The 12,864-nt window shown below is 46.7% G+C and overlaps 1 protein-coding gene across 7 annotated transcripts in view; it reads right to left on the bottom strand.

The window, feature by feature from the left end:
* Positions 1-12,864, bottom strand: part of LPIN1 (lipin 1) — a 69,996-nt gene that overhangs the window by 18,156 nt on the left and 38,976 nt on the right. For all 7 annotated transcript variants that reach the window (XM_012648909.1, XM_012648911.1, XM_012648905.1 and 4 more), the window contains 3 exons: positions 10,464-10,556; positions 7,436-7,515; positions 1,143-1,269 (listed from right to left, as the gene is read on the bottom strand). In XM_012648909.1, the coding sequence (XP_012504363.1) occupies positions 1,143-1,269; positions 7,436-7,515; positions 10,464-10,556 (300 nt within the window). The remainder of the gene's footprint in view (positions 1-1,142; positions 1,270-7,435; positions 7,516-10,463; positions 10,557-12,864) is intronic.

Below are 12,864 nucleotides of genomic sequence, written 5' to 3'. Positions count from 1 at the left end.
GCGCAGTGCCAACTCCAGCCAGCACTTGTGGATGAGAATCATTAGACGGGGTTAAACGAGAGGCCGTCAGGCCCGGCAGAGGAACTCGCCATTTCAGAACAGGACGGGCTTACCACTTCATGATTCAACAGGAAGGGCCGTGATTTGGGGAGACAAATTTAGGCCAAGTGTGAAAATATGTTTCCCTAAATAACCATGTTTCGATGGTTATTAGACTGACCCAAATTGGAAAAAAAGAAGTCTCAGGTATCAGTCATGCCTCAAATCCAGAAGAATATAGTCTAGGCCCAAGGAAATTGCACCAAATTCAGAAAGCAAATTTACCTTTTGGCAGTTCTGGGCCTCTCTGCCAAGCCCCTCTGATGCGGGCCAGCTCGCTGCACAGACCACATGCTACTGACTCCGGAGTCCCCCTGCGTCGCTGGCAGGAGCCGTGTGTCACACAGACTCCCAGAGTGCAGGGTCCCACATGTGGCCTAAGTGGGTGCTGGGCCTGTTCCTTACCTTTTCCCATTACACACCATCACAACCAAGTCAGGCTCCTCGCTGACTCTTAGAACACACGCAAAAGACTTTACTCACAAAAAACAAGGATATTTGCTCACTGACTGGTCACGGAAACTGCGGAAAATAGTCTAACGGGAAGGAAGGGGCTTTTGATTCAAACTGGTCTTACACATACACACAAGGACACTGTAACCAGATGATGCCCCCTGCTACCTGAAATTCCCTAAATTCCATCACAGCTGCTTGATTTCCACCAATTCAAAGAGATGCATTTGAGTTAACAAACGTTCCTCTTGAAGCGAAACCCCCCTTGAGAGACTTTAAAGTCTATCGGTCATAGATAGCTCAGATCAATGAGCTCATCAGGCTCCCTCGCTCCCCGCACTAGAGAACAAGAGCCTCCCGGGCTGCGTTAGAAAAAGGGGAGGGCAGAAGAGGAAATGATGCTGAGGTGCCCGCCAGGCGGGGTGCTGGAGTCAGCTGGAGACATGCGGCAGGCGGCGGGGTAGCGGGCAGGCTGGGAGGAAAGCGCCGGGAACACCCAGGCCACGACGCACACCCCCGCAGCTCTGCAGGACCCCCGAATGCCGAGGACTGACACGCTCAGCCACGCGATATAAGAACGAGAGGCTCACCAGCTGCTCCGAAGTGAGCCGCAGAGTCTTTTTGTAGCTGACGTTAGACAAAAGGGGGAGGTGGCTTGCGCTGGATGGCTTGGCAGCTGCGTGCTCCTCGTCGCTGGAGGATGACTCATGCTTTATTCTGGAACACAGTGATGTCACCACCAATTAGAAAATGCATCTGCGTGGCCATTAAAAATGCATTAGCCCTGAATCAATGACTAAGTCAATCAGGTCTCTCCTGAGCACTGTCTCTTGGGTGGTCATTTACCATATGGCATTAGATTTATCAATGAACTCGCCTACAACCCCCTCCACATATCTCGTGCATTATTCATGTGGGGGCTGCCTCTCCTCATTCACTTGCCCAGTTACCAGCCACCGTGGCTCTGCTTTAAGCCTGTAGGTTCATGACAATTAGGGTTAAACTCCCTCCTGGCCTAGGAAGACGCTAACACTCTCTTCTCTGCTTCTCTTCTCTTCCCATCTGAGACTGCAGGCCACACTGGTCAGCCAGTTCCCTGCACACACATCTCCAGATACACAACTCGCACCAATGAGGGCACCTGGAGGACTGAAACAGGTACCAGTGAAAACAGGGCAGACTCACCAATTCTCCGCTCCACAGTCCCTACCCAGGTTATCACACCAGCAACGAAAACACCTTATTTGCCTGTGCAGAATCCACAGGCCAGTGCCCCTAACTCTTCTAGATTTTTCTGTTTGGTGAGGGGAGGCGGGAGGTACAGGGTGGGAACCAGGCTCATTTTCTTTAAATAGCTCATAGAAAGCATCCCAGTAATTAGCAGTTCCCTGGAGGAAAATCCTGCTGTGACTTAATCCCTGACCTGGTAGTATTAGCTCTGCGTTCCACGATCATTACCTTTGAAAATGCCTTAATACTATAGGAAGTGCTTAATACATGTCTCGGGCTGAGCGGAAAAGGCCAAGTGGCCCCGAAAGCAGGTGCACCCCAAGCCCTCAGGCGCTTCACCTTCCTGCTAAGCCTCAGGCTCAGCACATCTCACTCAGCAAGATCAGCGCATGACAAAGCTCATCTCATCTTTTTCTAACTCTTTTTAAAAATGTTTATTGCTACAGCCTCTGGTAACCGCAATTCTATTCTCTGCCTCCATCAGATCAACTTCTTTAGGTCCCACGTAAGAGTGAGAACATGCGGTATTTGTCTTTCTGTGCCTGGCTTGTTTCACTAAACACAATGGCCTCCAGCTCCATCCACGTTGCTATAAATGACAGGATTTCGTTTGTTTTTACGGCTGAACAAAACTCCGTTGTGTATATGTGCCACATTTGCTTTATCCATTCACCCACTGATGGACGCTGAGGTTGGTTACACGTCTTGGCAACTGTGAATTGTGCTGCGATAAACATGGGAGTGGCAGGTATCCCCTTCATATACTGATTTCCTTTCCTTTGGATAAATACCCAGTAGTGGGATTGCTGGACTGTATGGTAGTTCTGTATTTAGCTTTTTGAGAAATGACCATACTGATTTCCTCTGTGGCTGTATTATTCCCACCAACAGTGTGTAAGAGTTCCCTTTTCTCTGCATCCTTGCCAGCATTTGTTACTTTTTGTCTTTTTGATAGTAGCCATTCTAACTGGGGTGAGACGATAATGTCACTGTAGTTTTTGATTTGCATTTTCCTGATGATCAGTGATATTGAGCAAAAGAAACCACAGCAAACTAAAAAGCTTCTGCACAGCAAAGGAAACAATCGACAGAGTGAAGAGACCACCTGTTGAATGGGAGAAAATATTTGCAAAGTATTCATCTGACAAGGGACTCATATCCAGAACACACAAAGAACTCAACTGAACAGGAGAAAAACAAGCAATCCCATTAAAAAGGGGGCAAAGGATCTGAACAGACATTTCTCCAGAGAAGCCACACCAATGTGCGTCTCATCTCAGTGAGCTCTCACCTCTCAGTGCTAATGTCCTCTCCTCCTCCAGCCTCCTGCCACCCCTGCTTCCGTCCCATAAAATCTCCTGCGCAACCTGCTGCCTTTGACCCCACAAGTGTTCATTCCAGAAGTGATGCCTATAACGCACTACTGTCCAGTACTCGGGAGGACACTGTCACATGCACCCCCACTTCTGTGTGGTTTCTACTACGTCTTGTGTGGAGACCTGGCCCCTTCCAGTCCAGAGGGTCAGCCCTTCCCTAAGCACCTGCCCCCCCGCGGGCCCCAGGAGAAGGGCTCCGGGCCGGGTGCCTGGGGCTCATTCAACCAACACTGACACACCCGGTGCCAGGTGCTGATGACATAGCAAACAACCTGGTCCCTACCCACATGCGGCTTTGGTCTAAACCATCACAACACAGCAACTTGGACTGGAGACACAGATTTGGGGACACTGGGACACAGCTCTGGTGAACAAGCCACGGGAACAGGAGACTCTGTAGAAGGAGAGGGCAGAGCACGGGCTAGAGTTCTGGTCGGTCGGTGGCAGGGCTTAGCTACGCACGGATGGAACAAAAGCATAACATGAGGGGCTCTTTCTACCTAGAGTGGAGATGGCACAGCACGTACAATCTGAAAAATCAGGTTTCAAGCCGTAGTGACTTTATGCTGTATTACCTTGGACAAATCACTTTTTTGTCTTTCAACCCTGGTGTCCTCGTTGGAAAATGCAAAGGAACAAATTGCTTCCTGCCCACCAAAAAACCGAAGCTGCAGGCAGGTAACCGCCTGGAAACACCTGGACTGGGAGGCATGAATCCCAGGAAAGGCCTCAAACCAGGTAATTCCTCTCTGGGCCTCTGGCAGCTCGTCTGTAAAATGACACGTTCCAACAGAGGTCCCTTCCAGTTCCAACACCTGTGGATTCCATGAACAACACTGGTTCCTCTGAACCAACGACACAGAGGTTTTCAGACGGAGCAGACGTGGTCCTGGAGCTGCCAGAGCTGGGGTCGGGGTGGGCGGGGGGAGTTCTCCTTGTCGGTCAGAAGGAGAATGAGGCTAAGAGGCTACAGGCCCCCCATTGAATAGGAAAATGTTTACGTTCCAACCAGTTTGGAGCGAAACGAGAACCAAATGCGAACCAAAGCCCTTGGTGACAACAGATTGATGTGTACCTCTGTCGGCAGGATAAGGACGCAAGGCAGAATAGCTGTTATTTCCATCTGGTGCTTTAAGGAAGAAAACAAAACTAAATTTGTGCAGCATGCCATATTTGAAGGAACACAGAAAGGAAAACACAGATACCAAGGCTAAAACGGGAGTTGTGCAGTTGGCTGTTGGTCGTCTCACTTAGGGCAAGTAAATGGTCACCTGCGGCAGCCACCTCCCAGATCTTGCCGCCCTGCGTGGAATACAGTGCCTCCCATTCTCAGGCCCCCGCCTCCCCCCTACGATGGCTCATTAAATGCGCTCGCTTTACAGTGTCTGCAAGAAGCAGCAAAACAAAGGGCTCGTGTCATTTGAAAATCTGTGTTCAGACGGGTAGCTGTGAACAACACTGAAGTCAGCACTTGTCACAGTGTGCATTTTTCAAAGGGTATTTTAATTATTTGTATGGTGACAAGCTGTTTGCTCAATTATGGGACTTCGGGGACTGTGCTGTCAATCACGTCTGTCAATTAGGAAAAACATTCTGACACCTTTTTGTCAAGTCAACTGCATGACTCTAATAAAGAGACTAAAAGTCTAAGATGCCAGTATAAATTAAAAGATTTACATTTCTCAAGAGAACTTCATATAAATTCTTTTCAAAATCTCAATTCCTTTTCACAAGGAATGGTGCCTTTTCATAAGTCTTAATTTTTCAAGTTTGATAAGGAAGCGTGGTATGACTAATTCGGAATGGCCAATGGTCCGACTGTTTCTATTTGACAGGGAAAAGCATTTTTTGTAAATATAGAATATGACTGTATCAGACAGTAAGAAGGTCCAGAACGCTTCAGGTAAATGGCAGGGGCTGATGCTCCAACTCGGGAAGAGCTTACAAAACTTCTCCCTCCACTCTCCCGGGCCCTCGCTGCTACAGCTCGAAGGGGTAAGAATAAAGTCACGGAACACCAGTGACGGCACCACGCCTCTACGTGCAGCCCCCTCCCTGCACGTAGGGATACAGTGTTGTCGTCCTGTATCCCTTGTGAACCTGGCTCTCTGGCCCTCAGGCCCATCTGCGCCTGGGTCAAAGATGGCATATGGCAGGATGGACTTGGCAGACACCCAGCCACCAGCCCATGGAGCCTATTTTATAAAACTGCATGGCTTAGGACTAAACGTTTCCTCCAGGTGGCTACAGGCACGCTCCTGACTGTTCCCCTACAGCCGCCTGCGGGCACTGATCTCCAGCGTGGCCGAGTTGGTTTTCTCATTCTGAATCACCTTGCTCATGAAGCTGCCCTGAGGATTAAATGAGATGGAGTCTATGGTGTTGGGGTTATTCTTATCCCCATTTCACAGACGGAGACACTGACGGCTGGATTAATTTGCCAAAGATCACAGAGAGGGCTGTCTGACAGAGTCCCTGCTCTTAAGCTTGCACTGTGCTACCTCTTGTGTTTAGAAATTATTGCTAAGACAGAGAAGGTTCTTAAAATGCATTCAGGAAATCAGGGCATTGCTAGTGCAGCTTAAATTGGTTTAAATTGCTTAGGGCATAGGGTTTTGCATCTTTGCTCTCGTGTCCTGCCTTGGGGTCGAGCATCCCCCGCAGGAGCAGCAGCCCCCCCACCCCCAGCCTGCCTGGGCATTCACCTCGTGCTGGTTCTTTGCTCAGATGTGTCAGGCAGTTTGCCTGAGGTCGAATGATTACTAAGTGGCAAAGCAGGGATTCCAAACGAGATCTGCCTGACTCCAGAGTCTGCTGTTTCCGCTACAGCTTGCTGCCTCCCGCTAACGGGAGCAAAGAACCACTTATTTAGAAACTACCGGCTTCTGTGCTGGCTGCTTTATATATCCCTTCACAGGACAGCCCGTTCCCAGCCCGTGCTCCACTCGGAACACACCTGCCTCCTCCCCTCCAAGCTCACTCGCAGCCAAACTCAGAGTCCCCCACTGGGAAAGTACCCAAGTAATCGTGCCCGAGCGCCCGTCCCTGGAGAATGAAGCAGAGACGGGGCGAGGAGTGGAACGGGAACACCACGCCTGCAGCCCTTGCGCGGCTGTGAGCACAGGAGCGCGCACGGCGGCACCGGGGAAGCGAGCGGCACCGCCTGCAGTATCACCGAGGACAACAGCAAGGTTTCCCTCCAGAACCTCCCAGCCCAGAACGACCTAGGCCACTTAGAGTCACACTCAAAGACGATCACAGCAGGTCCCGCACCTCGTCCCCCCTCATCCTCTTCACAGAGAACAGAGAAATCAGACTGTTTCCTGCTTGCCACCTACGTGAGTGTCTATTTCCAACAAAGAATTCTAGAAACAAAATAATTTAGGATACAGAGCCATGGCCAGCAGTCAGAGGACTAGAAGTCTACGCCTGCCCCTCCTTTAAATCAACAACATATGAGGAACATCTCAGCAGCTCCGTAATAGTTCAGCAACGTTCATGAGACGCCTACTCTGTGTTGGGCACTGGCTCAGCCACCAAGGTACAAAAATGACTAAGATGTGGGTCTGGCCCTCATCTGTGAATCTGTTGGCGTTTTCTGTCTACTAAATAAGAAACGCAATCCTGGGCTTCTCAAGCACAGGAATACTGTAAAAGCGGGGTTACATGTGAAAGACGTTATCAGCACACAGATCGTTCGGTGTCGGTGTGTAGTACGGTAATCAGTGGGGACTGGTTCTGTCCTCAGAGCAGAGTCACCACTAATCCCGCACAGAGAGATTAACCTGAAGACAAAACACCACGAATACTGACCAGTATCATCAAATCTAACCTCTCCTGGGCCAAGTTCCATGAATCCATATCCGTATTTAGAAAAGTCTCAACGTAAGCCCTGCCAAGAATTTAAACTGTAGAGAAAGGAATTTTCTTGACAAGGAAAACTTATTTTCATGTTACTGTTAATGCTGTTGTTTATTATTACGATCTTCATCCTCATCGTCCTCATCTGTGCATGGAGGGCTGGCATAGGCCAGGCCCAGGGGAACTGCTCTAGTTACAGCACCTTATTTAAGGCTCACGTTTACCTTGTACATTAGCTATTGAAGGGAGTGACTCCCTCCATTTTGCTAATGGGAAAACCAAGCTACACAAATTGCTCCAGGTCACTGAGCGAATCCCAGGGCCAGAGCTGGAACCCTGCCAACATCCAACCGGCAGGTGCCATGATCCTGGACACGGAGAGGGGCTGCAGCATCCCGGGAAGACTCCTGCCGTACCTGGTGGCCATGCCCAGCTGGGACGGCTGTTCTCCAGTGCTGAGGCCCTTGCCCGCCAAGCACTGCTCCGGCTTACTTTCCTGGAGAGGGAGAAAAGAAGAGAGTCGTGAATGCACCACAGAGAAGGGGCTCCCACCACGGCTCGCATGCTCCTGTGGACTCCCCTAAGGCCCAGGGCAGGCGCTCTGAAGGTGGACGCTTCCCCAGGGACACACACCCCGAGAGGGCCCTGGGAGGCCCTGGGTGTGTCTGTTTCATCAGGTCCTGGTTATTCCTTCACTTAAGAGTACACAGTCGAGCCAGGAAATATTTTTGACAGCAACAAGTCTGTTATCCACAAGTGTTTGTGGCACCAAACCAAACGTCATCACCAGTGTAGCTTATGCAAATGCTTTATCAAGGGCTGCCTGGATTCCTGAGGGCTTTCAAAATATTTTCTAGTAATTGCTGATAGAAAGGCTTGAAAATATTTTCACACCGTATTTTGCTTGGGAAAAATGTGGACGCATTTTTCTCTTTTTCAATACCGCATACTCTTAATCAAAGATGCATCTTTGATGTATTGAAGAGAGTCTTGCATTTCTAAGAGAACACCTGGGCCAGGTCCTGCTCCACTCGCTTACGAACTTCAGGCGAGTCATTTACATGTTCGGAATTTCACTTCCTCATCCGTGAGACAGGGGGATGTTCTCCATCTCCTGACACTGCTGTGGGGATTAAAGGCCATCCTGTGTCTGGAACACAGAGCCCGGCACACAGCAGGCGGGGGGAGGAGATGGGCACTGACCCCACAGACTCCGGGAGGACACAAGAGGACAGACAAATGCCAAGGGCACAGGGTAGACAACAAAATCTCGTATCTGTGGTCACCTGGTCATTTCCTTAATCAAGAAAATGAACAACATACAAGACATAACAGGGTGACTGTCTTAACGTATGAGTAGTACAAACTGGTTTCAAATCGTCTTTTCATAAATACATAAATATTTGATATAACACACTCAGTTATTTTTAATCTATTTATTGAGTCACATGACTTAGCCACCACTGCTAGCAAATTTTAATTTGGCTAGTTCAAAAATATGCACCTACCCGAAATAAATATATTTCAGATTTTTTGAGAAATATTTAACTTCATAAATGTTCCTTACTTTATACTGGCATCCCCTTTAATTTGAACTGATGAGAATTTGGAGACTCTACAAAGAGGTCTTTGAAGTATATTTCTACCTTAAATTCTACAACATTCTACAACATTCTCCTCTTTATTAAGAACACTAGAAAGGTTCTTTATGCTTTAAGCCCCTTAAAATAGAGCATATACATTTGCTTTAACTTATTTATACCCCTTAAAGATCAATAAAACAGATTAATAAAACTCAGATATGCTAACAGAAAATGTCAAAGAACAGTTATACCTTGATTAAAATCTTCCAGCAAACCTGTCCCCCAACTGGAGTTTCTTTTACTATTAAAATAACCGACTTGACTTTTTTCCTTGTGGTTTCTTCATACTATATTACAGAAGTAATCACTGTTCCTTCAACAAATACTTGCCGAACCCCTACTCTGGGTCCGATATGGGCACCGGGAACACCAAAACAATCAAAGCCATATAAGGTCTCTGCCTTCATAGAGTTTAGGGTCTGGAGGGGTAGAGAGCTGTTAATCAAATAGTCACACTAGTAAGTATATAATCATAAACTCTGACGAAATTTATGAAGGAGAAGCTCACAGGCAGAGAACGGTAGAGCAGGCTAATGTGCGGTGAAAGGGCTGAGGTGCTACTTAACTAAGTGAAGGCAGGGAGAGGAGTCCTAAGCACACCAAGCAAAGAAATATCATGTGCAAGGGCCCTGGGGTAGAATGTACTTTCAGCCAGCCAAGCAAAAGCACAGAGGGCAGAGGGAGGGTGACAAAGATGAGGTTAAAGAGGCAGGCAGGGGCGAGAGCACACGAGTGCTGTAGACCGTGGTAAGGACACTCGGTGGTCTTCACTGTAAGAGCTGGTACCTTAAAGAGACCAATCCAACGACACTGCAGCGAATGCAGAAGAGAAGGCAGGGATGGGTACAAACAGACCACGTGGAAGCAATTCTGGGATGACTGTAGCGTAGAGTTGTGGAGCGGAGCCGGAGAGAAGTGGATAAATGTGAGAAACATTAGGTGGGAAACAGTTGGACTCGGAGTGAGCAGTGAGGAGGAAGGAAGTATGTACACTATGGACGGACAGTGAGGCCACTTTCTGACTATGGTTCCAAAGATGGAAGAGCTTGAGAGAACACCATGAGTCCCGTTTTAGAAACGAGGGGTCTGAAATGCTTGAAGCAGCCACGTGGAGACGTCTACTGAGCTGGCTATTTGATAAATGGGTGTGGAGCAGAAAACAGTGTCTGGTTTGGAAATAAAAATGGACTCATCCACATGGGCGGAAGGGAAGAGCCAGGAGTAAAAGCACAAGAGAAGCCGACCCTTGAGGACGCCCTGACGGGGGCTAAGCCGGGGGCAGCTAGCGGGGAGCAGGGAGGAGGAGAGCCGGGCAAACGCAGCGGCCCGAAGGGGAGCGAAGACAGGTGGAGAGGTCAGCAAAGACCTGAAAAACACTCCAGGCACTTGCAGAGCTGGAAGCCACAGCCACGCACAGTGAGACTCGCCGTTTCAGTGAAATGGTAGTGAGGACCCGTCTGCCGCTCTAAGTACACCTCCTTAGAACTGTCCTCACAAGCAGGAGGAAGAGATTTCATTTTTAAATGACTAGGTCGAATCCCCTCTTTTTACAGATGAAGAAATGCTACGGAGGGGGGTGACCTGACCGACAGGTAGCAGAGCCCGGAGGTGCATCCACTCTGCACACGCCTCTCCTTTCCTCTCTGCCCGCCCGCGTCCCGGGAGGGCGCACCCCGCGCTGTGGCAGAGCTGGCTCACAGGAACTCACGCTTACTTCTCAGATGCGGGCACACGAAATCGACTTCACTGCCCGATACCACGCCTGCTGAGCCGAGTGCAGGCGTCTGTTCTCTGTGCTTACCTCTTTGATCGTGGTGTTTCTTCCCCTCCACGAAAACCACCATCTTCCTCCCTTTTTGGGCATCTTATCCCTCATGATAGATTCCACAGTGGCCTGTTTTAAACGGATGGTAACATAAATAATGGAACCAAAAAAAGATCAACTTAGCACATTCAAACCAAAAGAAACATACATGCAAATTAAAGTAAGATTAAAAAAAAAAAAATCAGAGGAAACAGAACATACTATTTGTGGACTAAAAATTTTAGAGAAGCAAAACCTAATGGCATCCAAAATTACATTAAGGTAACTTAAGCATGAAGACTTGAGAAGGTGTTAAAGGAATAAACAAACAACAAATAAAATACAACACAACAACAACAACAAAAAAAGAAAGCATTAAAAATCATTAGTGATTAGTAAGACCAGAAGATTTGCAAATTAAAGTGGCTAACGGGTTAAGATACTGTTACCCTCAATATGATGATTATAAAATAAAACATGGAATGATTAATATGAGGCATAGCATAAAACAGTTTTAAACAAAAGGTAAAATACACAGAATTTTTCGGTAAGTGTAAATTCTAAATTTTGACATTAATAGATGCATCTCACTTAAAATCTCAAGTATTCAAAGGAAAATTCATACTTTTATCCTAGATGAATGAAAGTTTGATGGGGGAAATTAAATATGAATTAATTTACTAAGTATTTCCAAAAGAACAAAATATCTACCTTGAGGCTAATGCTAGGACCAAGGTTGTCAGTTTACAGAACTTTCAAGTAGCTGACACCTCAGCTACTAATGAAAGAAAGAGTTCAGTCCTTTAACTCAACAGGGTACAGGTAAGTGGACAGATAAATAATTCACTATTTAGCTTAAAAGACCCCTATCTGACACAAAAGAACCTGAGTATACTAAAATGCAAACACTTGTGTCCTGTTCATGAATACGACAATTCACAAAGATATCAATTACTCTATTTCCCCTAAATCCACTCCTAAATGCAACCAAACACTGATTTAAAAGAGAGAGAGAGAGAGAGAAGGAAGAAAAAAGAAAAAAACTAACAGGATTATTTTCAGACCTGAACAAACTCTTTCTAAAGTTCATTTGAGTAACAAACAAACAAAAATAGCCAAGAAAATTCTCAGGCAGAATAGTAATAAGTCCACACAAGCTCTGCCAGATATTAAAATAGATTTAAAAGCTACGGTAACTAAAAGAATGTGGTCTTGGTACGTGAGTAAACGTGTCGCAGGAACAGAAGACAAAAGTCCAGAAATAAATCTAAATCCACAGAGAAATTTAAGAGGATCAAGTTGTAATTACCCACCAGTGGGGAAAGCGTTCTTTAATGAATGGTGCTGGGATATTAAGCAGCGAAGCCAATCCTGTTAGTTGCCCACCTGCCCCCTGTCTTTCTTGCCGGCAGATCCCAAACTCTGTTCGAGAATCAGGCCGCAGTGCGTTCGGGGAAGGCAGGCGCGGCTCCAGAGGGTGAACCTCGATTGGTCTAAGCCATTCATAGTCATCCCACTGTTTTGCCAATGAGTTTACAGGTGATCACGAGACCAAGTTTCCACCAACGACATGTGAGAAATCTGCCCCCACCCCTCCTGTGTTGGATGTGGTCGTACGAGGAAATGATGGGCAGTCATCTTGTGACCATACAGAAAAAGCCACGAAATTCACAGAGAAGCTAACTCAAATTAATCACCAACCTCTACAATTATTAGCAGGTGAGATCATACACCCCTTATTATTTAAGCCACTTTTAGTCATTCTGTTTCCTAAAACCAAAAGCATCCTAACAAACTCAATAACTAGCTGGGAAAAAATGCTCTGGTTCCTGACATCTCCCTTATAACTCTCAAAAGAAAATCTAAATAGACCAAAGGTTTAAAATTAAAGAAAGCACGAGAAGAAAATGCAGGACATGTTTTCACGAGTTTTGAAAACAGAGAAGCAGGGCCACCCTAAGTATGACATAAAACCCAACAGTCATAAAAGATAAGAGTGACAAATTCTACATATAAAAACAATTTCTTTATTAGAGAAATGTCATAGAGTCAAAAATTACTGATTAAACCTGTAAAAAGACTTGGCATGCATATCACAAGAACTAATTTCTTCTAAGTTTCACAGCCATGTGTATTTCTTTTTCTGTGACTAAAACCTTTAACTATATTGCTATTGCATTGGTCTTTTTTTTTACTGATTTGTAAAAGTTGAAAAATGTAACATAAAAATTTGTCCTGAGCCATGGCTACCAGGGCAGGGACAGAATAAAAACCACTCAGGAGAACATGCCCTCAGCCTAGTCCACAAAGAATACCAGCAGAGATGAGGTCACAACCCCCAAATCACAACACACACACACAACCAAGAAGGAGCAAATGGAGACTCAACAAAGTCAGA

Source organism: Propithecus coquereli, unplaced genomic scaffold (genome assembly GCF_000956105.1).
Source record: "Propithecus coquereli isolate 6110/MARCELLA unplaced genomic scaffold, Pcoq_1.0 Scaffold298, whole genome shotgun sequence".
NCBI lineage: Eukaryota > Metazoa > Chordata > Mammalia > Primates > Indriidae > Propithecus > Propithecus coquereli.
Note: the sequence above shows the minus strand (reverse complement) of the source record. Positions and strands in the feature narration are given on the sequence as shown.